At 47.9% G+C, this 27998-nt stretch overlaps 2 protein-coding genes across 3 annotated transcripts; one reads left to right on the top strand and one right to left on the bottom strand.

The window, feature by feature from the left end:
• The first annotated feature begins 7660 nt into the window (after nt 1-7660).
• On the top strand, nt 7661-13097 carry LOC122366924. Of its 2 annotated transcripts, XM_043339593.1 has the most exons (10): nt 7661-7862; nt 8269-8424; nt 8703-8918; nt 9274-9420; nt 9702-10003; nt 10258-10375; nt 10508-10783; nt 10989-11045; nt 11248-11714; nt 11800-13097. In XM_043339593.1, the coding sequence occupies exons 1-9, from the start codon at nt 7695-7697 to the stop codon at nt 11677-11679; spliced, it is 1872 nt and encodes a 623-aa protein (XP_043195528.1). In that variant the 5' UTR covers nt 7661-7694; the 3' UTR covers nt 11680-11714; nt 11800-13097. The 2 variants fall into 2 exon arrangements, with proteins under 2 accessions (XP_043195528.1, XP_043195527.1); XM_043339592.1 differs by having other exon boundaries at nt 11248-13097.
• A 1024-nt stretch (nt 13098-14121) lies between these two features.
• On the bottom strand, nt 14122-18936 carry LOC122366925 (tubulin alpha-1 chain-like). Its single transcript, XM_043339594.1, has 2 exons — nt 18488-18936; nt 14122-15563 (listed from the first exon to the last, which is right to left on the bottom strand). Exons 1-2 carry the CDS (start codon nt 18488-18490, stop codon nt 14217-14219), a joined length of 1350 nt encoding a protein of 449 aa, XP_043195529.1. The 5' UTR covers nt 18491-18936; the 3' UTR covers nt 14122-14216.
• Nucleotides 18937-27998: the final 9062 nt, after the last annotated feature.

Here is a 27998-nt window from a genome sequence, read left to right as displayed (position 1 = left end):
AACCTTAAAGGTCAAATCACGGATTAAAAATTTTGAGTCCCCCGATTTTTTCTACACCGATCGTCCGATCCAATTTCTGATGGTCGCATTCGATAGTTAGGGGTCAAAATCTCGAGTTCCCTAATTACGGAGCGAGCGAAGCGAGCGGAGTCTTTCCTTAGATTAACGGAAATTTCTGAGTATGAGCGGCCGGCCGGCCGGCGCCGGCGGCCGGCCGGCCGTGCGGACGCTTTTGCGAGGCTTATATCTCAGCAACCACTTGACCGATTTACATGCGGTAATTTTGTAGGGTAGCTTCATTCCTTCTACCAAGTATTGGACTATTCCCGATGCATGTGGGTGACCCCTTATGCACGTGCCACGTGCAAAACGAAGAGGTGTCAGTTTTGCAATTGTTGCAATATCTCGGTAACTACTTGGCCGATTGCGCTCAAAGTTGGCATGTAGGTAGGCACCCACTAGGCACTGCATATCCATGTGCCAGAGTTGGGGTGCTGCTGCACGTGCGCACGTGCAGGGGTCGTTTCCAGATCTCGAGAACGGCTCGACCGATTGCGCTCAAATTTGGTACACAGTTTGGGACCGGTTAGTAGGGTGCCGTGCACAAGTCAGTTGGGACCCATTTTGCACGTGCGCACGTGCAGGGTGCCGCTTCCAGATCTCGAGAACGGCTGGGCCGATTGTGCCCAAATTTGGCACATCGCTAGAGACCGGTTAGTAGGGTGCCGTGCACAAGTCAGTTGGAGGTACCCCCTCGCAATTTCGCACGTGCAAGGCCCACCCTCTCGCTCGCTCCGTTAGTCGCCCCATAAGGCGTTATACTGGTATGTACCTTATTAAAAATATTTGACCTTAAAGGTCAAATCACGGATTGAAACTTTGCGTCCCCCTATTTTTTCTACACCGATCGTCCGATCCAATTTCTGATGGTCGCAATCGATAGCTAGGGTCAGAAACTCGAGTTCCCTAATATATACCTTATTAAAAATATTTGACCTTAAAGGTCAAATCGAGGAATGAATTTTTGAGTCCCCCAATTTTTTCAACACCGATCGTCCGATCCGATTTCTGATGGTCGCATTCTATAGCTAGGGTCAGAATCTCGAGTTCCCTAATATATACCTTATTAAAAATATTTGACCTTAAAGGTCAAATCACGGATTGAAATTTTGAGTCCCCCTATTTTTTCTACACCGATCGTCCGATCCAATTTCTGATGGTCGCAATCGATAGCTACGGTCAGAAACTCGAGTTCCCTATTGTATACCTTATTAAAAAATTTTGACCTTAAAGGTCAAATCACGGATTGAATTTTTGAGTCCCCAATTTTTTCTACACCGATCGTCCGATCCGATTTCTGATGGTCGCATTCTATAGCTAGGGTCAGAATCTCGAGTTCCCTAATATATACCTTATTAAAAATATTTGACCTTAAAGGTCAAATCACGGATATTCAACCTTAAAGGTCAAATCACGGATTAAAATTTTGAGTCCCCCGATTTTTTCTACACCGATCGTCCGATCCAATTTCTGATGGTCGTATTCGATAGCTAGGGTCAAAATCTCGAGTTCCCTAATATATACCTTATTAAAAATATTTGACCTTAAAGGTCAAATCACGGATTGAAATTTTGAGTCCCCCTATTTTTTCTACACCGATCGTCCGATCCAATTTCTGATGGTCGCAATCGATAGCTAGGGTCAGAAAATCGAGTTCCCTAATATATACCTTATTAAAAATATTTGACCTTAAAGGTCAAATCACGGAATGAATTTTTGAGTCCCCCAATTTTTCAACACCGATCGTCCGATCCGATTTCTGATGTTCGCATTCTATAGCTAGGGTCAGAATCTCGAGTTCCCTAATATATACCTTAATAAAAATATTTGACCTTAAAGGTCAAATCACGGATATTCAACCTTAAAGGTCAAATCACGGATTAAAAATTTGAGTCCCCCGATTTTTTTCTACACCGATCGTCCGATCCAATTTCTGATGGTCGCATTCGATAGATAGGGTCAAAATCTCGAGTTCCCTGATATATACCTTATTAAAAATATTTGACCTTAAAGGTCAAATCACGGATTGAAATTTTGAGTCCCCCTATTTTTTCTACACCGATCGTCCGATCCAATTTCTGATGGTCGCAATCGATAGCTAGGGTCAGAAACTCGAGTTCCCTATTATATACCTTATTAAAAATATTTGACCTTAAAGGTCAAATCACGGATTGAGTTTTTGAGTCCCCCAATTTTTTTCAACACCGATCGTCTGATCCGATTTCTGATGGTCGCATTCTATAGCTAGGGTCAGAATCTCGAGTTCCCTTATATATACCTTATTAAAAATATTTGACCTTAAAGGTCAAATCACGGATTGAAATTTTGAGTCCCCCTATTTTTTCTACACCGATCGTTCCATCCAATTTGTGATGGTCGCAATCGATAGCTAGGGTCAGAAACTCGAGTTCCCTAAAATATACCTTATTAAAAATATTTGACCTTAAAGGTCAATTCACGGATTGAATTTTTGAGTCCCCCAATTTTTTCAACACCGATCGTCCGATCCGATTTCTGATGGTCGCATTCTATAGCTAGGGTCAGAATCTCGAGTTCCCTAATATATACCTTATTAAAAATATTTGACCTTAAAGGTCAAATCACGGATTGAAATTTTGAGTCCCCCGATTTTTTCTACACCGATTGTCCGATCCAATTTCTGATGGTCGCATTCGATAGCTATGGTCAGAATCTCGAGTTCCCTAATATATACCTTATTAAAAATATTTGACCTTAAAGGTCAAATCACGGATATTCAACCTTAAAGGTCAAATCACGGATTAAAATTTTGAGTCCCCCCGATTTTTTCTACACCGATCGTCCGATCCAATTTCTGATGGTCGCATTCGATAGCTAGGGTCAAAATCTCGAGTTCCCTAATATATACCTTATTAAAAATATTTGACCTTAAAGGTTAAATCACGGATTGAAATTTTGAGTCCCCCTATTTTTTCTACACCGATCGTCCGATCCAATTTCTGATGGTCGCAATCGATAGCTAGGGTCAGAAACTCGAGTTCCCTAATATCCGTGAATTGACCTTTAAGGTCAAATATTTTTAATAAGGTATATATTAGGGAACTCGAGTTTCTGACCCTAGCTATCGATTGCGACCATCACAAATTGGATCGAACGATCGGTGTAGAAAAAATAGGGGGACTCAAAATTTCAATCCGTGATTTGACCTTTAAGGTCAAATATTTTTAATAAGGTATATATTAGGGAACTCGAGATTCTGACCCTAGCTATAGAATGCGACCATCAGAAATCGGATCGGACGATCGGTGTTGAAAAAAATTGAGGGACTCAAAAACTCAATCCGTGATTTGACCTTTAAGGTCAAATATTTTTAATAAGGTATATATTAGGGAACTCGAGATTTTGACCCTAGCTATCGAATGCGACCATCAGAAATTGGATCGGACGATCGGTGTAGAAAAAATCGGGGGACTCAAAATTTCAATCCGTGATTTGACCTTTAAGGTTGAATATCCGTGATTTGACCTTTAAGGTCAAATATTTTTAATAAGGTATATAATAGGGAACTCGAGATTCTGACCCTAGCTATAGAATGCGACCATCAGAAATCGGATCGGACGATCGGTGTTGAAAAAATTGGGGGACTCAAAAATTCAATCCGTGATTTGACCTTTAAGGTCAAATATTTTTAATAAGGTATATATTAGGGAACTCGAGTTTCTGACCCTAGCTATCGATTGCGACCATCAGAAATTGGATCGGACGATCGGTGTAGAAAAAATAGGGGGACTCAAAATTTCAATCCGTGATTTGCCCTTTAAGGTCAAATATTTTTAATAAAGTATATATTAGGGAACTCGAGATTCTGACCCTAGCTATAGAATGCGACCATCAGAAATCGGATCGGACGATCGGTGTTGAAAAAATTGGGGACTCAAAAATTCTATCCGTGATTTGACCTTTAAGGTCAAATATTTTTAATAAGGTATATATTAGGGAACTCGAGTTTCTGACCCTAGCTATCGATTGCGACCATCAGAAATTGGATCGGACGATCGGTGTAGAAAAAATGGGGGGACTAAAATTTCAATCCGTGATTTGACCTTTAAGGTTGAATATCCGTGATTTGACCTTTAAGGTTGAATATCCGTGATTTGACCTTTAAGGTCAAATATTTTTAATAAGGTATATATTAGGGAACTCGAGTTTCTGACCCTAGCTATCGATTGCGACCATCAGAAATTGGATCGGACGATCGGTGTTGAAAAAATTGGGGGACTCAAAATTTCAATCCGTGATTTGACCTTTAAGGTCAAATATTTTTAATAAGGTATATTAGGGAACTCGAGATTCTGACCCTAGCTATAGAATGCGACCATCAGAAATTGGATCGGACCATCGGTGTTGAAAAAATTGGGGGACTCAAAAATTCAATCCGTGATTTGATCTTTAACGTCAAATATTTTTAATAAGGTATATATTAGGGAACTCGAGATTCTGACCCTAGCTATCGATTGCGACCATCAGAAATTGGATCGGACGATCGGTGTAGAAAAAATAGGGGGACTCAAAATTTCAATCCGTGATTTGACCTTTAAGGTCAAATATTTTTAATAAGGTATATATTAGGGAACTCGAGTTTCTGACCCTAGCTATCGATTGCGACCATCAGAAATCGGATCGGACGATCGGTGTTGAAAAAATTGGGGGACTCAAAATTTCAATCCCTGATTTGACCTTTAAGGTCAAATATTTTTAATAAGGTATATATTAGGGAACTCGAGATTTTGACACTAGCTATCGAATGCGACCATCAGAAATTGGATCGGACGATCGGTGTAGAAAAAATCGGGGGACTCAAAATTTCAATCCGTGATTTGACCTTTAAGGTTGAATATCCGTGATTTGACCTTTAAGGTCAAATATTTTTAATAAGGTATATAATAGGGAACTCGAGATTCTGACCCTAGCTATAGAATGCGACCATCAGAAATCGGATCGGACGATCGGTGTTGAAAAAATTGGGGGACTCAAAAATTCAATCCGTGATTTGACCTTTAAGGTCAAATATTTTTAATAAGGTATATATTAGGGAACTCGAGTTTCTGACCCTAGCTATCGATTGCGACCATCAGAAATTGGATCGGACGATCGGTGTTGAAAAAATTGGGGGACTCAAAATTTCAATCCGTGATTTGACCTTTAAGGTCAAATATTTTTAATAAGGTATATATTAGGGAACTCGAGATTCTGACCCTAGCTATAGAATGCGACCATCAGAAATCGGATCGGACGATCGGTGTTGAAAAAATTGGGGACTCAAAAATTCAATCCGTGATTTGACCTTTAAGGTCAAATATTTTTAATAAGGTATATATTAGGGAACTCGAGATTTTGACCCTAGCTATCGAATGCGACCATCAGAAATTGGATCGGACGATCGGTGTAGAAAAAATATGGGGACTCAAAATTTCAATCCGTGATTTGACCTTTAAGGTCAAATATTTTTAATAAGGTATATATTAGGGAACTCGAGATTTTGACCCTTGCTATCGAATGCGACCATCAGAAATTGGATCGGACGATCGGTGTAGAAAAAATCGGGGGACTCAAAATTTCAATCCGTGATTTGACCTTTAAGGTCAAATATTTTTAATAAGGTATATATTAGGGAACTCGAGATTTTGACCCTAGCTATCGAATGCGACCATCAGAAATTGGATCGGACGATCGGTGTAGAAAAAATCGGGGGACTCAAAATTTCAATCCGTGATTTGACCTTTAAGGTTGAATATCCGTGATTTGACCTTTAAGGTCAAATATTTTTAATAAGTTATTTATTAGGGAACTCGAGATTCTGACCCGAGCTATAGAATGCGACCATCAGAAATCGGATCGGACGATCGGTGTTGAAAAAATTGGGGGACTCAAAAATTCAATCCGTGATTTGACCTTTAACCCACGCCCGCACATGGGGGGGGGGTGGTTGCCACCCCCCCCCCCAGGTAGTCTTTCTGCTCTGCACTCCACATTTTTAGAGCTAGAAGGCTGATTTTTCGTATAGCTGCTCCTCTATCCTTTCTTGATGTCCACTGAAAATTTCAAGTTTCTGTGATTTTTGGTTTCGGAGATATGACCTTGTTTTTCAGGTCATGTCATGACCCAAATGGCCAATTCTCAACATCTTGCGTTTGCCATGGGCCTTATGAGCTTTTGACACCCTGATTTCGGCCTTTTTTGCCAGTCTTACCTCCTACCTATCATGGAACATGTTGTTCGACGATGTACAGGGGTCAAGGTCAGGGTCAAGGTCAACCTAGGTCACCTAAGATAATTGCGTTTTAGGCAAGCTGAATTTACTTTTTTTGAAGTTTTTTGACTGCATTTTTGGTAAAAGCTTCTCAGATCATGATTTCATGTAATATGGACCCAAAAACAATCGGTGCACACATCAGTATACACACAGACACACACAGACATACAAACACATATAATTGACCTTGACCTAACTTGACCTGAAATGACCTCAGCAGCAAAATTCTGGTCGGGTAGTGTGACAAAGAGGTTCTAGCTGGCTTGGCACCAGAAAACAGCATCGTCATCGGTATTTGATAAGCAGCACACTTGATATCCAACGGTGACCCAAAACAGCAACATTTTTTAGTTTGACCTGACCTGGAAGGTCAATGACTGACCTGAGAAGGTAAAACTGGGTATCATTGGATTCGTCTCTTCCCAAAGAATCTTTTTGGTCTTTACTGCTAAGCTCTATCTCCAACAGGAACGAAATGGCGCGGGGGGGGTGGCAACCACCCCCCCCCCCCCCCATGTGCGTTCTAGGATGGGAAAATGGCATGTGCGGGCGAGGGTTAAGGTCAACTATTTTTAATAAGGTATATATTAGGGAACTCGAGTTTCTGACCCTAGCTATCGATTGCGACCATCAGAAATTGGATCCGACGATCGGTGTAGAAAAAATAGGGGGACTCAAAATTTCAATCCGTGATTTGACCTTTAAGGTCAAATATTTTTAATAAGGTATATATTAGGGAACTCGAGATTCTGACCCTAGCTATAGAATGCGACCATCAGAAATTGGATCGGACGATCGGTGTAGAAAAAATAGGGGGACTCAAAATTTCAATCCGTGATTTGACCTTTAAGGTCAAATATTTTTAATAAGGTATATATTAGGGAACTCGAGATTTTGACCCTAGCTATCGAATGCGACCATCAGAAAATGGATCGGACGATCGGTGTAGAAAAAATAGGGGGACTCAAAATTTCAATCCGTGATTTGACCTTGAAGGTCAAATATTTTTAATAAGGTATATATTAGGGAATTCGAGATTCTGACCCTAGCTTTCGAATGCGACCTTCAGAAATCGGATCGGACGATCGGTGTAGGAAAAATCGGGGTCTCAATTTCAATCCGTGATTTGACCTTGAAGATGACCTTGAAATTTGAAATGAATACGATATTCGGAATCAGCGTCCCAAACTGCATCGGATAAGTTGGGTTTAGTTGAAATTCGGACTCGACGCTGAATCCGTCGCGGAATACGACGCTAACTTCACGGACGTCCTCTGACCTGCATATGCGGCTTCCGTTGGCAGGTGTTTACCTACTGACCTGGTTCGCCAACCGTAACCGAATGAACCGTATCGGTCGCAAGGAGCAGTTCATCATGGCGTATGGCGGCCTGCGCGGCGCCGTCGGCTTCTCCCTGGTCGTGATGCTTGGGGATGTAATCGACAAGGAGACGGCACAGGTGTTCGTCACATGCACACTGTTCATTGTGCTGTTCACCGTCTTCGTTCAGGTGAGTGGCCGTGCGACTCAGGCTCAGCGCGGGAAAATCGCGAGCTCTTCGGTAAGCGCGAGAAAATCGGTAGTGATGGTAGTGCTGGACTCTTATCGGCCCACGGTCCTCGGTCCTCGGTCCAACTATCAAAAAACGTGATGGAATAAAGCAGCCGTCTTTTTCACAGTCCACATCCCAAATCAAGTAAATGATACCGATAGGATGTGTAGTGTGTAGTGTTTATGTTTTGAGAATGCACTCGTGACAGCAGGGGCTACGTTACGTTTACAATAATTATAAACTTGTAAACGTAACGTAATGCATGCTAAATCTTCTGTGTGTGTTTTTTTTTTTTTGTACTGAGCTAGGAACGAATCGGTGACTCGGTCGCATCACAGCTAAATATCCTGCGTTTTTTCCCCAGGGCTCGACAGTGAAGGTGTTGGTAAACTTCTTCCGAATCAAGCTGGATGACGATGAGGAGAAGACACTGGTGGAGGAGATTGTGACGTCATCGCTCGATCACATCTCCGAGGGAGTGGAGGAAATTGTCGGCTACGGAGGCCTCAACCGGCTGAAAGTAAGGAAACGGCACCATCTTTCAGGTTAAAATCTATTAAATTATTGAAATTAAATCAAATTAGATATATATCACTCTTTACTAGAGTGATACAAAAGATACGTGGTCTTATTGAATGGTTTCTTTCACCGAGTTCGGAATGTTTCAAGCGCCAAATTTTTGAACAAGCATTGACATGCATATTGCATGCTGCAGCCAGGATTTGCATCGCCTAAATCTCTCAAAGCTATGTGGCATGTGCCACCTGCGGTGACATCTCCCCCCGTGCCGTCCCCCAGGAGCGGCTGGAGACTCTGGACGAGAAGTACCTGACGCCGTGGCTGGTGCACACCCCACCCATGTCCAACCTGGCGCGTCTGTACGACAAACTGGTACTCGACGAGCATTACGCCAACCTGTATGGGCCGGCGGCCGTCCTGGAGACGCAGAAGGACTTCGATACCGGCTCCATTACGTCGTCACTGCCCTCGTACCCCGCCTACAAGGACAAGGACGTGAGTATCCGACGCACAACACGTGTATAGCGACAGTTATTAGAAACAACTACACAGTACACCGTGCTGACGACGAAAGGTTCGAGAAAAGGCGGTGAAATGTTAACGCAAATTGAGTAGTAATAGACAAATATATATTGAGACGGGTTACACAGCACATTGGGTTACACAACCACCCAATGTGCTGTGTAACCCGTCTCAATATATGTTAACGTAAATGTAAGTGAAATCATTTGCAGTTTACACAGCTCAAATTTGGTGAGGCCAATCACGCATTTTGGGATACCCTGATGCCCACGTCTCAGCCCATGTGCTCTGTTGGACCGCATCTCCTAATCTGTTCCCTGCCCCGCAGCGCAAGAGCTCGCTGGCAGCCGACGACGGCCACCTGGATCTGGAGCCGGGCTGGATGCGGCGCAAGTCGATCCTAAACTCGCCGAACGGCGACATCAAGCGCCGCCTCTCCTCGGCCGTCAACCTGCCGCTGCCAGAGGACGAGCTGGTGAGAACTTCGCTGATCGCGGGCCCAACGCGATTGAAATGGGGCAGGGAGTCACCACCCAGCAGTTTTCTGTGGCATATGCAGTTGGACGTATATGTATAATGTCGCAGGGTAGCTACGCACCTTAACTTACAGTTTTGTTAGTACCGTACCGTAGCGTAGTTTTAGCCTAAGGTATGCAGCGATATATCAACGTCCACCACCATGCCAAGCAGTGTTGGCGTGTGTCCACCGCTCGTTAGGAGTATTTCTCGCCTGACGCCCCGATCCGTGACCCGCAGGCGTGGCTGCGCCGGATCTCCGCGACCACTCCGGAGCTGCCGATGACGCGACCCTCGCTGAGCGACGCGCGTCGTCCGTCCATCATGGGCGACGGTCGGCGTCCGTCTCTGATCCCTCCCGACGGACTGGGCCTCAGCATGGGTCGACGCTCGTCCACCCTGCCTGCCGACGGCAGGACGGGCTCGCTGCAGCCGCCGCCGCTACCCGGAACCGGCGGCAGGCGCACCTCCATCGTCAACGACCTCAAACAGGGCTTCGCGCGCCGGCTCTCCGTGTTCGGAGCCACCGTCCACGATCAGAAGTAAGTTATCGCGAGCATGGAGCTCGTCAACGACCTAGGGTTCCTATTCACTGGATCATCAACGACCTAAAGAGAAATCTCATACATTATTATTTCCATTTCTCTGAACGAAAACGCGTCGAAAATCATCGTCTTATGTAGCATGTTCTAACCAAAACAAAGCAGTGTATGCGCAATGTTTGAGTAACACTTCAGCATGCAGCCGTGTTATGTCGCGTCTCGGGTCTGACTTCCGACCCGGCTGTCTCCGACAGAGACCCACAGGACGAGGAGAGCGGAGGTCGCCGCGACTCGGTCTTCCTCCGCTCACCGTCTCCGCAGACGGACACACAGCTGCTGCGACACGCCATCCGCGAGAACCCCTTCAACAAGGTATCCACGGCGTTCTCAGAGAAGGCAGTCGCCTATCGATGTGTGATGTTGAGGATATAAAGACCAGGCAGTGTTACATGTAGAGTTTTGACTTAGTGCTATTTCGCTGACGATGTCCCCGCCCCTCCGCAGCTGCACTTCCGCTACAACCCGAACCTGGTGGACGAAGAGGACCAGGAGGTGGAGACGCACCTGCGGCGGCGCCGACTCAACGCGCGTCGCATGTCGCAGATGGTGTTCCTGCCGCCGACGGCGCAGACCATGCTGGCCGGGCTGGCCGAGCAGGGCGAGAGTTCGGTGCCCGGCTCCGAGTCGCTGTCGCGCGCCAGCAACCACCGGCAGTCGCTGCGCATCCGGCGCTCCCTGCGCGAGACGCCGCCGCTACGCAGCCGCAGCAACTCCCTGCAGGTCAGGCCCGCGCTGCGGATAACTGGGGAACCAACATGTGCCTTGATGCCTGATATTTGATTTTATATCACTGCTTCGGTCACAAACACGATGAGACCTCTCTTTCAGTTATGTGAAAGTTGAAAATGATGCGTAGATGCTTGTTGAACTTCGTAGGGTGGCACTGAAGAAGTTGATTGACGCGTGATCCGTGCTCTGTTTACAGCCGACGTCACTTCAGCACGGCAACATTCCGTTTGTGTTCGGCCCCAAGATTACAAAGGTGAGGTGATCGCCATGCGACTTACCAACCGAGGTATTATTCGCCGATGCGTGTTTCGTTCAAACGGCTTGACACCTCTGAGAGCGTGCAGTACGAACGCCACACAGGTAAACATCCGACCAATGGATCATGGTGTCCAAGTTTTCCACTTAGCACCCTGATGACTAATTTGTGACTAATTTGTGTGTCGGTCTGCCGTCAGGCGCGCGGCACCGCCACGCCAGAGAGTGGCTCCACGGCCTCCCCGGAGCCGACGCGGCCCGTCGCCGGGGCCGGCGGCGGCCACGTGAACCCCACCTTCGTCATCACGGAGGAGTCGGACTTTGAGTCGGAGCCGGCCGGCCGGCAGTCGGGCACGGCGACGCCGCCGAGCCCGAGCCCTCCCGAGTCGGAGGGCTCCACGGCTCGCCGCTCCTCCCAGGAGTCCTGCAGCTCGCAGGCGACTCTGCCGGCCGCCACGGCGGAGGATGAGCCTCCGAGCCGGGGCGGCCGGACTGGAGCCGGGCAGCGCGGGCCGCCGCCGGAGCCGGCCCTGCCGCTGGTCACCCTGCCGACCATAGCCGTCACCGACGATATCGACGACACCCCGACGACGCCGACCGACGACAGCGGCGTCACCATCAGCAGACTCTGAGCGGGCAGCAACAGCAACAGCCCACAGCCCCTGAGGTGACTCATCAGCAGACTGTGGGGGCACCATCAGCAGACCGAGGTGACCCATCAGCAGACCGAGGTGACCCATCAGCAGACCGAGGTGACTCATCAGCAGACTCTGAGAGGACGCCATCGTCCAGAAGTAAACTCTGAGATCAGTAAACGCAGCAGCAGCCCTTCACGGTCGGAGTGACACCATTGCAGCAAGCTTTGAACGGTGGAAATAACAAAATAAGTGACTTCCAAGCCCGTATAACAATGAAAGGAACTTGGCGTCACACCCGCTGAATGCTGGTTGTAGCCAAAGCGGGGTCACACGACAAACACACCTAAACCCGTATCGAAGCTTCCTCCCCGTTTGGCAGCGACAACTTCTATATTGGGAACGGAACAATGAAATCGGCAGGCAGAGCCTCAACAAAAGATCACCGACTCGTGATCGCAGGCTATTAGATAATTTTATGTAGAACGTTTTATTCGTTGACATTTTCCGTCGATCTGTTTTCCTTTCAATGTGTGACCGCTGACCAAGAAGTTCTGTGACCAAAACATCGACTGTACCCTCGTGGCATAGTAGATACACTTCGGTAATTTTGTATGCGTGTTATTGTTCTGCTGTGTAATGTAGGTATCCATGCGTGCGACAAGCCATGAAAGGACGGATGCAGTTTTGTTCCAGTTAATCATGGACACGTTTATGACATATGCAAGATGCAACGATTGAATGAATTATGAACCATGTCAATCGGTCTTCGAATTGCCTTTCCCTGAACATGACTTGTTGTCATTGCATGACTTGATCATTCCGGACCCGTATTACCTACATGATTGCAATAGATGCGCTGTTTATTGCTATTTTGTGGTTCGGAAGTGCTCTTCCTCGTGATCGATCGTCGATAGCAGGAGCCGTGTTGTCCAGTGTGTGTCGAAGTTGATATCAGTCCATGAGGCAGTTCGCAACTCATTTAGAAGATTTATGAAACACGTGTCAACGACGTATCATGGGCGGACGTTCAGCGCCGAAGTGCCTGCAGGGAAACTTTATTTCCTCTTATGATTCCGTGTTGCAGTCGTTCTGATGGCAGTGCCTGGTTATAGTGCAAGTAACGGCAATGGTGTTATCATAGCTCGGTGACAGAGTTGTTAAGTGACGAATGTCTCCGACTTAACGAGTAACGAGTGCTAAGTATGAGTTTGATGTCTTGAAGTGGCAGGCGACGTTTCCCCGAGGTGCTCCCTGGTATGCAATATAAATAGATGATTTTATAGCGTGAGAGCGTGCCATATGACACGCTTCATAAGTAGTGAATCCGTCTCCGATGAAGTGTCATCAGGTGCCTTCAACTAAGACTGTTGTTTGTTACAGTTTTAAAGATATAAATATAAGGAATTTAAGAACCGAGTGTTATGCTTCACGCTTAATTGGTTTGCTAGCGTACAGTCTCTCTTGAACTTATGTAACCGCGCATCGGTGCGGTGGATCCACCACTAGCCCGACCGAGGAATGGCTCCTAAATTTGAGTCACCCAATTAATTGACATCCTCATCCATCCTGCCCCGGTAAATTGGCTAGGTGACTCAAATTTAGCAGCCCTTCCTCGGTCGGACTTGATGAATCCGCCGCACCGATACCCGGTATGCACTGGAGACTGCATTTACGTTCATTTGGGGCATTAGGGTACCCGACGCTACTGCAACGTAAGTTTTCAGTCAAGTCGTTATCTTCGTCGTAATTATTTCCCTGCCAAATTGGCATTCGTGGGGCCAATGGACATTCCACATTGCAGTAACACATTGTAATTGTAATTCTCAACGAAGATTTGGCTGTGGCCGAGCATCACAGCTAACATACACTGAAGTTCGTTTATCAGCCCAATCCACAGCCATATGTAGTTCGCTCGCGTCCCATGGGAGCCGCTAGGGAGCGTTGTGTTGTGTTCTGCTGTATCGGCTGGTGCCAAGTGCTGGCACGGTCAGACGTGAGGTGAACACATTCATCTACTAATGCATTCCAGGGCGAGAAGTAAACGTCGTTGCTTGCCTCTTCCGATACTCTTACTCGGGATAAGGCCTAGACTAGTACTTTACTAGAGAAGTAAACGTCGTTGCTTACCTCTTCCGATACTCTTACTCGGGACAAGGCCTACACTAGTACTTTACTATGGACTGGATGACTGGATACATCATCCGACCTCTAGCCAGCAGTCTAGCGTAACGATGGAAATGAAGTTAGAAATGATGACGTAGATTGCGCTTTATGGGGCGCCAGTGTCAGCTCAGAGAAATAACAGATCCGCTGGATCAGGTGGCGCCACCTGCGAACTACGTCTGCTCGCACCATTATTAGCTTTGGCCCAGCCACGACACTCGGGCTTCAAAATCGTAATCCCTATATTCGTCAGTTGCAAAGACTACACGAGACTACTATTGAAAGCAAGCTGTATTTCCACAGGACAACGGAATGGAACAGGCGCGTGAAGTGGAATTGAGATCGCGGCCGAACGGCACTCGGCAAATCTAGTACTCGTCTCCCTCGGCCTCGCCCTCGGCAGAGTCGATGCCGACCTCCTCGTAGTCCTTCTCGAGAGCGGCGAGATCCTCGCGAGCCTCGGAGAACTCACCCTCCTCCATGCCCTCGCCGACGTACCAGTGCACGAAGGCGCGCTTGGCGTACATCAGGTCGAACTTGTGGTCCAGGCGGGCCCAGGCCTCGGCGATGGCAGTGGTGTTGGACAGCATGCAGACGGCGCGCTGCACCTTGGCCAAGTCGCCGCCGGGCACCACGGTTGGCGGCTGGTAGTTGATTCCCACCTTGAAGCCGGTCGGACACCAGTCGACAAACTGGATGGTCCGCTTGGTCTTGATGGTGGCGATGGCGGCGTTGACGTCCTTGGGCACGACATCACCGCGGTACAGCATGCAGCAGGCCATGTACTTGCCGTGGCGCGGGTCGCACTTGACCATCTGGTTGGCCGGCTCGAAGCAGGCGTTGGTGATCTCTCCGACGGAGAGCTGCTCGTGGTAGGCCTTCTCCGCCGAGATGACCGGAGCGTAGGTGACCAGCGGGAAGTGGATACGCGGGTAGGGCACCAGGTTGGTCTGGAACTCGGTCAGGTCCACGTTCAGGGCGCCGTCGAAGCGCAGCGAGGCCGTGATGGAGGAGACGATCTGGCCGATCAGACGGTTCAGGTTGGCGTAGGACGGACGCTCGATGTCCAGGTTGCGACGGCAGATGTCGTAGATGGCCTCGTTGTCGACCATGAAGGCGCAGTCCGAGTGCTCCAGGGTGGTGTGGGTGGTCAGGATGGAGTTGTACGGCTCCACCACGGCCGTGGCCACCTGCGGCGCCGGGTAGATGGCGAACTCCAGCTTCGACTTCTTGCCGTAGTCGACGCTGAGACGCTCCATCAGCAGCGAGGTGAAGCCGGAGCCGGTGCCGCCGCCGAACGAGTGGAAGATCAGGAAGCCCTGCAGGCCGGTGCACTGGTCGGCCAGCTTCCTGATGCGGTCCAGCACGATGTCAACGATCTCCTTGCCGATGGTGTAGTGGCCGCGGGCGTAGTTGTTTGCGGCATCCTCCTTGCCGGAGATCATCTGCTCCGGGTGGAAGAGCTGGCGGTAGACGCCGGTGCGGATTTCGTCCACCACGGACGGCTCCAGGTCGACGAACACGGCGCGCGGCACGTGCTTGCCGGCGCCGGTCTCGGCGAAGAAGGTGCTGAAGCTGTCGTCGGAGGAGCCGAGCGACTTGTCCGAGGGGATGGTGCCATCGGGCTGGATGCCGTGCTCGAGGCAGTAGAGCTCCCAGCAGGCGTTACCCATCTGGCAGCCGGCCTGGCCGATGTGGATAGAGATGCACTCGCGCTGAAACGGAACAAAGACTCAGATCGACGGAACTGGCGACCGGTGGCATGCCATGCAATTCCATTTTCAATTGGGGCTCATCAGCACGCGCAGTGGAAGGGGAGAGGCGTTTTTGTCAAATAACGCACGCCGTAATCATTCCAATAACCCGCGCCGTGCTGGGGAGGAGCCGTCTTTAGCCCCCCCCCCCCCAGTTTTCGCGAACATCTAAAAAACGAATAATTTTTGGTGCAATTGTTCATATCATATAAGAATTTCAGACTCGGGCAGTTCAAGGTTAGGTCACCAGGTCACGTCAAGTGACCTTACCTCAGAAAAAGTTCCAATGCTCGCTGTAGCAGAAGGATCGCTTTGAAACTTTCAGCGAATGATAAGAGTAACGGGATGTAGGTATAAAATGTAATTCTCAGAATTTCGATATCTGTGACCCAAAGTCAGGTCAATTTCGCGACCTCTCCAATAAGGATACCCAAGTCAATGGGAGAAAAGGGAACTGCGCCTCTTTTGGATGAGCGTCGTTCTTAACACTCTCAAACATCGGTGATAGAAAAACACCAGCAGTTTTTTACAATGACTTTTGATAGATATATGCTAAAGCGGTGAAAACACATCGTGTTCAGCTTGACGATACGGATCGACTGATATGCAGCTTGACATTTTCCGGCCAGATCATGGCCCTGAGGCCTGACCTGAGGTCAAATTTTCAAAATGACCCTTTACGGTCAAATTATAATGTGAGATGCGGCGAATAGTTTATTCGACGCATCTCACAGAGGATCACGATACTTGCAAAAGTACCTAATCTCGGGACTCTCTTGAGTCATACTTGTTACAGACATTTTTCGTAAAAACGGCTATTTTTCACCCGCGCCCTGGTGGGGTCTGTTTATAACGCGACCTGGTGGGGGGGGGGGGGGCTATTTTTGCCCCCCCCCCTTCATATCTCCGAAACTACTGGACGGATCCGCAAAATTCAAACGGCGTTCGGTCAAATTTGTCGTATGGAACCAAATTTCATTGACCTTGGGGTCACCGATGACGTCACAGGTCACGTCAAAGATAAAATGTTTCACCGTTCACGGGTCTTCTAGAGAATGCGCTATACCCCGAGAAAAACGCATTTTGTCGAGAATCAGCGATAGGGCGTCAGTTGCCTAGTACATATGTTGCTATTAGAGGTCACTGACAATACCAGGTCAGGTCACAGGTCAGGTCACCAAGGGTCAGCACATGAACCCAACTTTCTTTACTAAGGTTGTGCGATGCATGTTTTATGCAATGGCCAATTTTTTATTTCCAACTCAATGGTGTTGGTTATAAGACCATCAGGTACGGCTTAGGTCACTTTCTGGTGAAGGTAAGGTCAAGGTCAGGTCAAAAAAGGTCAAATTTTAAAGTTGATAGTCTTGCATAAAATGGGTATCGATTCGATGCAGCTTGTCACGGGGAGTCTAATGGTGGTCTTTGTTTCGCGCTACGGGGTCTAGAATTGCTAAAAATTGAGTTTGAAAACTTGACGTCATCAATTTTGAACAGTTTTTTCGCTATAACTTGGCCAAAAAAGAAGGTATCGATCTCAACTTTGGTAGGTATGTGGATAGAAGGCGGTAAGGACTACCACATTATTCCGCTTTTTCGAAATTCAAAAAAAACTTTTCGGATTTTTTGGCTACTATATTAAAAAACCTACTTTTTGATTTTTGTGGATCAAAATCCAAAAGTTTCAAAAATCCGAGATAGCAGTTTTGTAGCCCTGTCAATTCTAAAGCTTTTGTGTGCCTATCATTTTTCTGTATTTGCAAAGCTTTAGGCCTGACAGCTCTTTCCGCGAAACCCTTTTTTGGGTCGAAAACGGCAGAACATGACGTCACTCTGACGTCATTTCCGGCCAACCTATCATAGCCTTTGGAAAAACTTTGGTCACAATGTGTACAATTGATGTCCGGGAGGGTACTGAAAGGTTGGTGACGATCGGCGCAGCGGTTCTGGAGATATATCGAGAAGTCTGGAGGGGGGGGGGGCAAAAAATAGCCCCCACCAGGGCGCGGGTTAAGTTGTTGCCCTATGGAGGCTAAGCCGTTGACCGGTAACACCCTTATCGTCCCGCTCTTCGGAGCCCTTCCAAGGTCGGTAGCAGCGCCCTCCCCTCCCTCCCTCCCTCCCGCCGACCGCGCGTCCGGCAGCTGGCAATCCAGTTTGAACGGCCGGCCCACAGCCGCTGGCGCCGCCCCGAGCGTAACGGCCGGCGCGGCGCCGGCCGAGCGGGCGCCATGTTGGGGCAGCCGGCCCAGCGGCGCCGGTCCGGAACTTCATTAAAATAACTTTTTTTCGAAAAAAAGAATGTTCCATTTGTTCCGAACAAGGTAAAATGAGGCCACAAGTTACGTTCATTCCGAAGTATCGTTCAATGACTAGCCTCTCATTCGGTCCCGAGTGAAGCACGTGGTTGGCGTCTGGCGACCCAGTCTCGCTCCCGTCTACCAGGGGCCTTTTCAGAGCCTATTCTAAAACTAATAAATGATGGATCTCTATGAAATACTGAGCAGGAAACTATTCGAAACCATGCATAACTGACTAAGCGTCGAGCATCCTTACAAGACGACCCCTGAATCTCAATTCTCATGTGTTGTTCGATCAAGTGGTTTACAAAAGCACGGTGCAGATTATTTCGACCTGTCGTGCTCGTTGCTAAAGTAGAACATGAGTTCATACTACAAATAAAAAAAAACGTTAACGCGGATGAGGGAGTCGAATGATTCTAGACGGCGCTCTAGCATACAATGACGACAATGTAACCCAGCCACACCCTGAAAAAAAAAACGAACCAATGCTGATGCATGATTTGAAATGAGAGCTTAACCGCCAAAAGTAAGACGTTTACATACTTTTTTATGAAAACTTACGCAAACAATACCAAAACTCACCATGTTGCTGATTTGGTGTGCTGTGGGGTGAAGAAGCAGAACAAAGAGACGCTTCCCTGGCCAGGCGGTGCTACGGCGCTAGGCGGACGGAAACCCTTCTCTCGCGTGCGCCGCGTTGCCGGCTGCTTTATAACCTCCGAGCCCGGGGCGCCCGCCGCGTCCGGCGCGCTCGCCGCTGATTGGCTGATTGCCGGCGCGCGCGGCGGGACGGAGGGCAGTGCGGCGCGGCGCGGCGGGCCGCGGCAGGGCGTCGGCCGGCCGGTCACAGACAAATCGAACAATCGACCGTCGTCGGCGCCGACGACTCACGGTGACCGCGCCCCGGTCAGGGGAATGTGAGTCACACTGCGCTACCGTCTGAGTCTGAGTCAGCGCCGATCGACATCATCAGACGCAGTCCTTGGGAGCCCCCTGCCCCACGTCCCCTTCATATGCTATGACAGAACGGCCTGTCATAGCCTGTCATGTCATTCATATTGCCTGTCACAGACATTTGGCGAGAGTTGAGAAAGGCCCCAAAGATTTCGTGTCACGCTTTGAATGAAAATTATGTGTCAGCAGACTCCAAAACTTGTGAAAATCAGCTATAAAATGTAATAAAGAACCAGCTAGCAACATGGACTGAATCACAGCAATGACATTTCCGAGTCTGGAGTCTTGAAGATTTTGGCGACTGCGACTCTGACTCTTGTTTGAACTGCACGCTCCAACCGAGTCTGACCTCACAGACGTTCTCCGAAAGGTACCCCCATTTTTTCCCGACTCGAAAATCTCATCGGATCTGCATCGATCTCAGGGGGTGCCCGGTCCGAGGTTGGGGGGGGGCAAGCTGCCCCGCTTGCCCCCCCCCCCCTGGCGACGCTAATGCGCCAGTGTCTCAATCCGCGGAAGAATCTTATTGTTATTTGGCTTTTATTATCTGCATGTTTTCACTTACCACGTCATTGTCATTGAGCAGAAAGAATAAGTCGGCATCAGTGGTCCAAATCTAAAGAAAAATATGAATTCGGTTGAGAGCTAAGCCGGGTCGGGATGGGAGGGGGCATGTTCGAGCTTCGCATCCCCCCCCCGTCTAACTCGGATCCAATGGCGGCGACACGATCATTTTCGCCAGTGGGGGCAGGGCAAGCTTGAGGTGACTACTGTTGTATGACACCCCGATCTGCAGAATTCAGGAGCACCTTGCCCGGTGCCCCTATAGCCGTTGACATCCAAAATTGTCCAGATGTAGGAAAAGTTATGGAAATAAAGGAATTTCTTTGCCATCATCACATCACCACCGCTTTGCATTGGAGTTTTGTAGCCTTGTTTGCATCATCACATCCTATCCTATCGGGAATATTGCACAGGTCTTGTTCCCTTTCCAACTTCAGCCAAGTTTTGTCGGGGGGCAAAATCATAGTCTTGCCCCCACGGCCTCCTGTCAGTGGGGGCAGTCTGCCCCCACTGCCCCCACGGTGGCGCCGCCCTTGCTCGGATCCACGTCGCAAGACGCGATAAAAGGGTATTCGAAAGCGTCCAAAGTCATAAGAAGTTATCGCGTTTATGTTTGGAGCAGTTCGAAGGTTTTTCGAACCAAAGGTCATCGAAGGACTGACAAACCGGCGCATAACGCAGGAACAAATAGGTGCAGCTACAGCGACGTGCAGGAAAACGCACTCGATGGCTCTTTCAAAGCTCTTTTCTCAGATAGGTATGTCCTGATGAAAACGGTGTTTACCGTTTTAATCTCCAGACAAGTACTGACAAGTGGGTAAGGTCTCTCAAACTTGATATTTTTGCGGAAAGTGTATTTTGTCGGCACCGTGTTTTCTCATCGATGATAATAACCATAATTTGACCGTTGACATGCAATTCGCACGTCATGTGTAACGTTACTTCTGAATAAGTAGACAGGTTGCAGGGTTAGCCGGCAGATAACGTTCATAAATCATACATCCAGGTGCAAAACGCAGCACGCTCGCCTCGTTCTACCTTTGTTCTCCTCCCCGAGTCAGAGCCACAGGCGAGTCACCGCTGTTCACGCGGACATCGACCGAGGTTGCAAAATGCCGCTAGTCAAAATCCACTCAATCGTGGAGTGTTTACACAACCTGCGTGTCCACACCTCGATTACCGCAGGGGCGCAGTAGTGGCCCGCCTGCTAGAGCTCGAGCTTCCCCCAGCCCCCAGCCACCACGGTCAGGTATAGAACCCACTACTGCGGCCACCGCTCCTTAGTCACGGTTACGAGGCAGCGTGTTTGAGTGGTGCCTGCCTACGCGACATAACCGCCTCAATTAGCTCCGGTTACCAGGAGGGTAGGCGAGTGCGGGGCGGCTGGTTCGATGGTGGAGCGGTGCGGCGGCTGGGCGACGGACCAGTGCGTGGAACCCCGGCACACCGACACCGACGCAAAGGGTGGCGGTGGAGAGGGGGAGGTGACGACGGCATCGGTGGAGTATTTTCCTGTAGAGTGAATGGGGCGAGACGTTACCAAAACTGGCGATGTTGCTGCCTAGAATCGTTGGAAATGGGCTACCTACCTGATCAGCGATAGGAGTTAGGACAGTGGTTCAATCGTTACACGAGGAGGGGATGACTTTTTACGCCCCCCCCCCTAATTCGGCTGCAGGGCCCAGCGCGACAGGCGGTATGCGGCATTAGGAAAGGCATTATAAACAATGAAGAAAGCTCCTCGATCGTTATTAGGGTCAGGATAGGTCATCTAAGGTCAAACTTTCGCGAATTCGACATCATTGGACCAACTGGCTCAAACTTCTTGGCACTAACAGTGCTACAACATCGCGGACAAAAAAATGATCTCTCTTTCGAAGCTCTTTCACTGATGCGTATTCAGATTTAACCCTATGCCAAGGGGATAAGCCTCCAGCATCCACAGGAACCGTAAGTAAATGACGTTTACGTGCAAACGTTATCTGCGTTTACCTTTGGCACAAAGCCAAATGACTTCACTAGTACAATCATGTTTCTCTCGTCGATAAGCATCACATTATCTCAATACTTTTACCCCCGAGCCCTGCTGGTGTTTGGACAGCCACCTGCGGTTTTTCGCGAATATCTATAAAAAACACCGTTTTAGCACACCTTATCATGCATCTTTTCTGCATGTGTTGTGAAAATTTCGGACCAAGGTCACTTAAGGTCAGGTCACCATGTCACGTCAAGTGACGTCACCTCATAAAACGTTTCGATACCTGCACATTATACATAAGTACACCGAACGACCGATCGCTTTGAAACTTCCAGCGATTGAAAAGAGCAACAGCATGTTCTTACAATTTACAATGTTCCCAGCTTTTAGCTGCACTTCCATCACACATGAGTAAAGAATAAAGGCTCATTTTGTTATTTTACCATTCTGGTTACTTTTTCTTACAAGAGTAGGTACAGAGCAGAAGTGTACCTAACACACATGAACGGATAGCAGGCACTGCTGGGTGGTCCGTCTTACCCCACGTTTTTTCTTGTCTGAGTTTTTGAAATGTTCCTCTTTAAGAGCATCCACCACCTACAGGGTGGAAAGTAATTACGCGAACATGTATTTTCTTACAATTTTGACCGTCAGTGGAGCATTTTTATGAGTACGGGCTGTCATGGAACATAATTGGTCGTGTTTGTTGTCGCCTCATCTACCAAAAGTGACCTAACTTTGAACAATGACCTGGAAGGTCTTAAACACCTCTCGACTTAAAATGGTGCAGACACCATACGCTGCACAAGACCGAAATGGGCAAAGAGCTCAATTTGGAGCTGCCAGGGAAAGCGTTTGTGATTATTTTCGCTGGACTGGCGGAGAAGGGATTCGTAGCGGTCTCAGCACCAGCATTGCACAATTATACGTTTTTTTTTTAAACATAATAACACTTGAGAGGACTTAAAAAGCAAAGCCGTCCGCGGCAGCAACCCCTCGGCGAATTCTGTCGCTGGGCGGGTGGTCACCATGTCGGCGACAAAACGACGCCAGTCGACCCGAAAACTGGCAAAATAGCTTACTCTGGCCGGGTACCCGATCTAGGATATCACGATTAGCACATTAATACGCAAAAATTCGAAAATTAAGTCGTACAAACCCTCGGGATGACCAAAATTCACGAATTAACAGCAGAATTGTTAATTGAAGCTTTTCAAAGGCAATCAAAGATGGACAGAGGAGGACAGGCAGCTGGATTTGTGGTTGGGTGAGACATCTGTGAAACTGTTTCATCCGTCAAACCTGCAGAACAACTGCTCTGAGGGCTGCTGTTGCGTCCTATGTCCCGTCCGTCCCAACCTTCAAACATCCGGCAAAGGAACACATCAGTGGGTCACGAGCCCCCGGGTGGTGTCAGACTTGCGTGTAGCGCTAAAAAAGGTCACTTAAAATAAAGTATACAACCGGTGGAACATCCTCCAAGACGAGTGTCTCTGTCTAATCCACCGTGCAACGAAAGGGGCAAAATGACTGAGCGCACTTTTGTGCCTGACGCAAAGAAACTGCTCTTCGTGATTGGTGAAATCCTTACTTTCACGGCCAACAAAACGCAATACTGGTGCTGTGAGAAACTGTTTTTCTTCAGGACATACAAAAGCTGATCTGTGAAACGCCTGGGCCTCAATTCGATTAAAACTATCCAGATGACTCCTCAGGAGACCGTCTAAAAGCTGCAAGGAGCCACCAATACCGATTACCTCACTGGACAGCTCCATAAGGTGTGGGCTGAGCTTTGGCCAACAGATCTTCACATGCTGATGTAAATCATGCCGGAACGCCTATGTCAATGCATCGCAACTAGATAAGGATAAAGTAAAACATATATTGTTTATGTCACCGCCGTTTTTTTTTCATTACTAGAAGACGAAAAAGTATGTTCGCGTAATTACTTTCCACCCTGTAGATGTCTTTAATTTGAAATTTAGTCGTTACACATATCAACAGAGGAAGGATTGAGCATTCCGAAGACTAGAAATAATATGAATTACGAGAGCAGTGTAGCAAGATATGCGGCCTCAAACCTTAGCTGGTCCGTCTTACCCCACCTTCCCCTACAGCGCGACGATACGGACCAATTGGTATGCAACAAGACCTTGGCCGGTCAGGTGGCCAGCCATGACCTGAGGTCTAATTTTCAAGTTGACCTTTCAAGGCTAAATTATGGTTCGTCCGATGCGTCTCGACGAGAGGAACACGATGATGATAAAAGTAAGCTCGCACAAAATACAATCAAAAGTTATTGCAGAAAAACACCTCCCGCAAAAAAACGTCTTTTCAGTTTTTGTCCCCTGTAGGCTAAACCGTTGACCTTCGGTCAAATCTGAGAACAGTCTGCAGAAAGAACGTTAAAAGAGCTATCGAATGCGCTTTTCCGTGGCGCTGAATATAGCTCTATCCGTTCCTTAGCTAATGCACCGGCTTGTCAAAAACTGTAAGTTTGGCCCGAATTGGCGAAATTTTACCTTCGATGACCTCTGGTGACTTTTTTTTTATAAATTTAGTCCGAACCTTTTAATGGGAAGGATTCACAAGGACAGAGCCACCGCTAAGCGAAGCTTGTTGCGATGACCCTGCCCTCTACCCTCCGATCGCGCAATTCCGATTCTATGGCAGAATTTAGAGTCCAGAGTTTAACGTGCGCACAAAGCCGCACACGGCCGGTCCCCTCGCTGACTTCGCCTGGCTACGGCCTGCCACCAACCGCAACCATACCTGTCAGGAGGCCCATAAATGTCGAGCGCCCGTCGCGCTTCGAACCCGGACTGTTATAACCGGGAACGCGTGCTCTCACCACGCGGAGTCCAACGCTCTAACCAACTGAGCTACGGGACCGGCTAAAACCTAAAAAGACTTGACCTAAAAAGTGACCGAAGTAATTTTTTCATTACTTTTGACGCTCACTAAGGCGTGTCGTAACGTGGCCCAAGAACCATGTTAGAAGGGCGTGGAAGTCTAGGAGCCCCAGCGGGGCGCGGGTTAAACGGTCATTGGTAGACCCTAGGGGGGGGGGGGCATTATACAAAGGCGGCAGAACGGGGAGGGCACCTGGGCAACGTGCCCCTTTCATTTTGGCATTTTAACATTAGCCCTATGGGCGTTGCATGGAAAGAATGGGACCAAAAGTCGGCAGTGCCACCCCCCCGGCCCCCCCCCTTAACCCGCGCCCTGCTGGGGGGGGGGGTGTTTGAACACCCCCCCCCCCCTTGTGGTTTTTCGCGAATATCTCAAAAACGGCGGCGCGGAGCGCCGCCGTTTTTGGTACACCTTATCATACATCAATTCTACACATGTTGTGAAAATTTCAGACCAAGGTCATTCAAGGTCAGGTCACCAGGTCACTTGAAGTGACCTCACCTCATAAAAAGTTTCAATGTCTGTCATAGCTACACCGAGTGACCGATCGCTTTGAAACTTTCAGCGATCGCTAAGAGCAATAGCATGTACAAAATGTATATCTCAGAATTTTGATATCGATGACCTAAGGTCAGGTCAATTTTGCGACCTCCCCATTATAAGTCAATGGGAGAAAATTGAAATGCGCCTCTTTTGGACGAAAGACATTATAAACACTCCCAAACACCGAATTACAAGTGGTTTAGACACACTGAACATGAAAATGGTGTCCGTGACCCTTGTTTATGCCCTGAGGTCATCTTAGGTCACGAATGGTATCTATCAGTTTTTCGCAAATAACTTTTGATAGAGGCATGCTAGAGCGATGAAAACGCCTTAGCTGTGTTCAGCTCGACGATACGGATCGACTGATATGCAACATGACCCTTTCCGGTCAGGTCATGACCTTGACCTGAGGTCAAATTTTCAAGTTGACCTTTCAAGGTCAAGTTATAGTTCATTCGATGCGTCTTGACGAGAGGAACACGATGCCGGTAAAAATAAGCTCGTACAGGGCTTGGGTCAAAAGTTATTGCAGAAAAACTGTTTCCGAAAAAATCGGCTATTTTTGCAGTTTTTGCCCCCTGCAGGCAAAACCGTTGACGTTAGGTCAAATCTGAGAGAATTACTCAGAAAGGGCGTTAATAGGGCTATCGAATGCGCTTTTCCGCGGCGCTGTAGCTCTATTGGTTCCCGAGTTATGCGTTGGCTTCTTGGAAATTTTTGACATTCGACCTGGAAATCGGCGAAATTTTGCCTTCAATGACCTCTGGTGACCTGACCTTTGACCTGACCAAAAAATTGACCGAAGTGATTTCGTCATTATTTTTGACGCTCTTTCGAACGCCGCCTTCCGCGTATCGCTACGTGGCCCAGGAGCCGAGTTACAAGGGGGGGGGTGTTCAAACACCCCCCCAGCAGGGCGTGGAAATCCAGGACCCCCAGCCGGGCGCGGGTTAACTGAAGGTGTTCCGCCGCTACTGGCATTACACTCAGGCAAATGCTCCCCACTCAAAGCTCAAAATCAACAATTGTCGTTAGAATAGAGAGAAAAATTAAAACTTCTGTTAAAAAAAAATCGCTTAAAACCGCACGGTAGTGCATAAGGAATCGATATCTGATGAGCTCTTGTGATTTGGAGAAACTGTATCGGGGTATGCCGCTCCGCAGCCTCTGAGACCGCCTTTCTGGATCCGCCTATGTAAACGGTTTACATGAATTGAAAAGTCCACACTCATTCCATGCCATAACTCATAACCTAAACGGAAATGGCCGTCGTGTTCGACATTGATCGGTCCGTATCGTTCAGCTGAACACATCCAATTCGTGTCCATTGCCCTAGCATGTCTCTATTCAAAGTTATCGTCAATTAACTACTAGTTAAACTTCATGACCTAACGTGACCACTGACCATTGATCTCAGGGGCTATGACCTTCGCCGGATCTATCGGTTTTCTAATAAGCCACGGCCAAAGAGGGGATTCGGTGCCCCCCCCCCCCTTCGCCGTTTCGCCCGCGCTTGAACTGGAGCTTCGCGGAAAACACGAAGGTATGCGCCATTAAAGTTGCAGCGACTAGCGTCCGCTGTAAAGGTCTGAAGTAAAGTGGCTGCCCAATGTACGGGTTCAGTTTCTGGTGGATCACTTCACCAAAGATTATCGCAGGGCCACCGTTTTGGCATCATCGTGTTAATAAATCCCGCGCACCGTAGGGGGGGGGGGGGCGAAACGCCCCCTGTCCTTTTCCGTCGATATCTCCTAAACGGCTAGAGATATCGCCACGAAATTTTCAGGACCCCTCCGGGCATCAATTTTACACATTGTGACCATTTTTTTCAGAGGCTATGATAGGTTGGCCACAAATGACGTCAGAATGACGTCATGTTCTGTCATTTTCGACCGAAAAAAGACCTTCGCGAGAAGACCTGTCAGGCCTACAGCTTTGAAGATACATAAAAATGATCAAGACATAAAAGGTGTAGAATTGACAGGGCTACAAAACTGCTATCTCGGATTTTTGAAATTTTTGAGTTTTGACCCCTAAAAATCAAAAAAGCATTTTCATGGATATATTAGCCAAAAAATCCAAAACATTTTTAGAGTTTCGAAAAAACGGAATATATGTGATAGTACCTACCGTCTTCTATCTACATACCAAATTTCAGATGGATACCTCGTTTTTTGGCCAAGCTATAGCGAAAAAAACTGTTCAAAAATGATGACGTCAAATTTTCAAACTCAATTTTTGGCAATTCTAGACCTCGAAAAGCAAAACAAGGACCACCATTAGACTCCCCGTGACGAGCTGCATCGAATCGATACCCATTTTATGCAAAAATATCAGCTTTGAAATTTGACCTAATTTGACCTGACCTTAACCAAAACGTGACCTAGGCTGGCCCCAAAGGCTGCCTAACTCACATAATCGCATTTGTCATGTAAAATGGACCATAAAACATGTATCACACGACACTTTCATATTGTGACCCCCGGTGACCTGACCTCGCTGTGACCTGACCTGGTATCAGTGACCTCAGATAAAGAACGATATTGCGAAAAAACGCAAACCCGCAAAAAACGCGCGCAAAAAAACGCATAGTGCAGGCCTTTAAAGTCGCCCATTGAATTATTGCGAGTAACGTGACCGACCTGGACCTCGAGACCTTTATGAAAAATTTCAGATACCTTATCAACTTGAGAGTCTCGGAGAACTCGAGAGGTTACCATGCGCTTTGAATTTTATCTTCCTGTATGAGTTTCCCCTAGTACTGAGAACGTTGTGAGGTTGCGACATTTAGGACCGTGCAGAGATTTACTCAGGGCGTCATAGAGTGGTGACCTAACCCGCGCCCCGTTTTGGGCTCTGCCGAGCAACGCGCCCTGTTGGGGGGGGGGGGGGAATTTGCCCCGCCACCCTAAGATCTCGAGAACCACGCAACCTAGCGACAAGCGGCAAAGGGTGTTGGATAGCCCTATCAGGGAACTACCTTGTGATCCAATTTTATTGACCTAAGTCAAACCGATGACGTCACAGGTCAGGTCAAAGGTCGAATTTTCACCGTTTACAGGCATTTCAAGAAATGCGTTGTAAAATCGAGTAAAATGCATTTCATTGAAAATCATCGATGGGAAAATGTTCTTCAAA

Source organism: Amphibalanus amphitrite, unplaced genomic scaffold (assembly GCF_019059575.1).
Source record: "Amphibalanus amphitrite isolate SeventyFive unplaced genomic scaffold, NRLGWU_Aamphi_draft 000839F_arrow, whole genome shotgun sequence".
Lineage (NCBI taxonomy): Eukaryota > Metazoa > Arthropoda > Thecostraca > Balanomorpha > Balanidae > Amphibalanus > Amphibalanus amphitrite.
The sequence above is the reverse complement of the archived record's forward strand: the minus strand, read 5'-3'. Positions and strand labels throughout refer to the sequence as shown.

Coding starts and splice junctions, on each gene's coding strand:
- LOC122366924 (XM_043339593.1), top strand. CDS start 7,695: ATGAACCGTATCGGTCGCAAGGAGCAGTTCATCATGGCGTATGGCGGC. Junction 7,863..8,268: donor TGTTCACCGTCTTCGTTCAG/GTGAGTGGCCGT, acceptor TTTTTTCCCCAG/GGCTCGACAGTGAAGGTGTT. Junction 11,046..11,247: donor TCGGCCCCAAGATTACAAAG/GTGAGGTGATCG, acceptor GTCTGCCGTCAG/GCGCGCGGCACCGCCACGCC.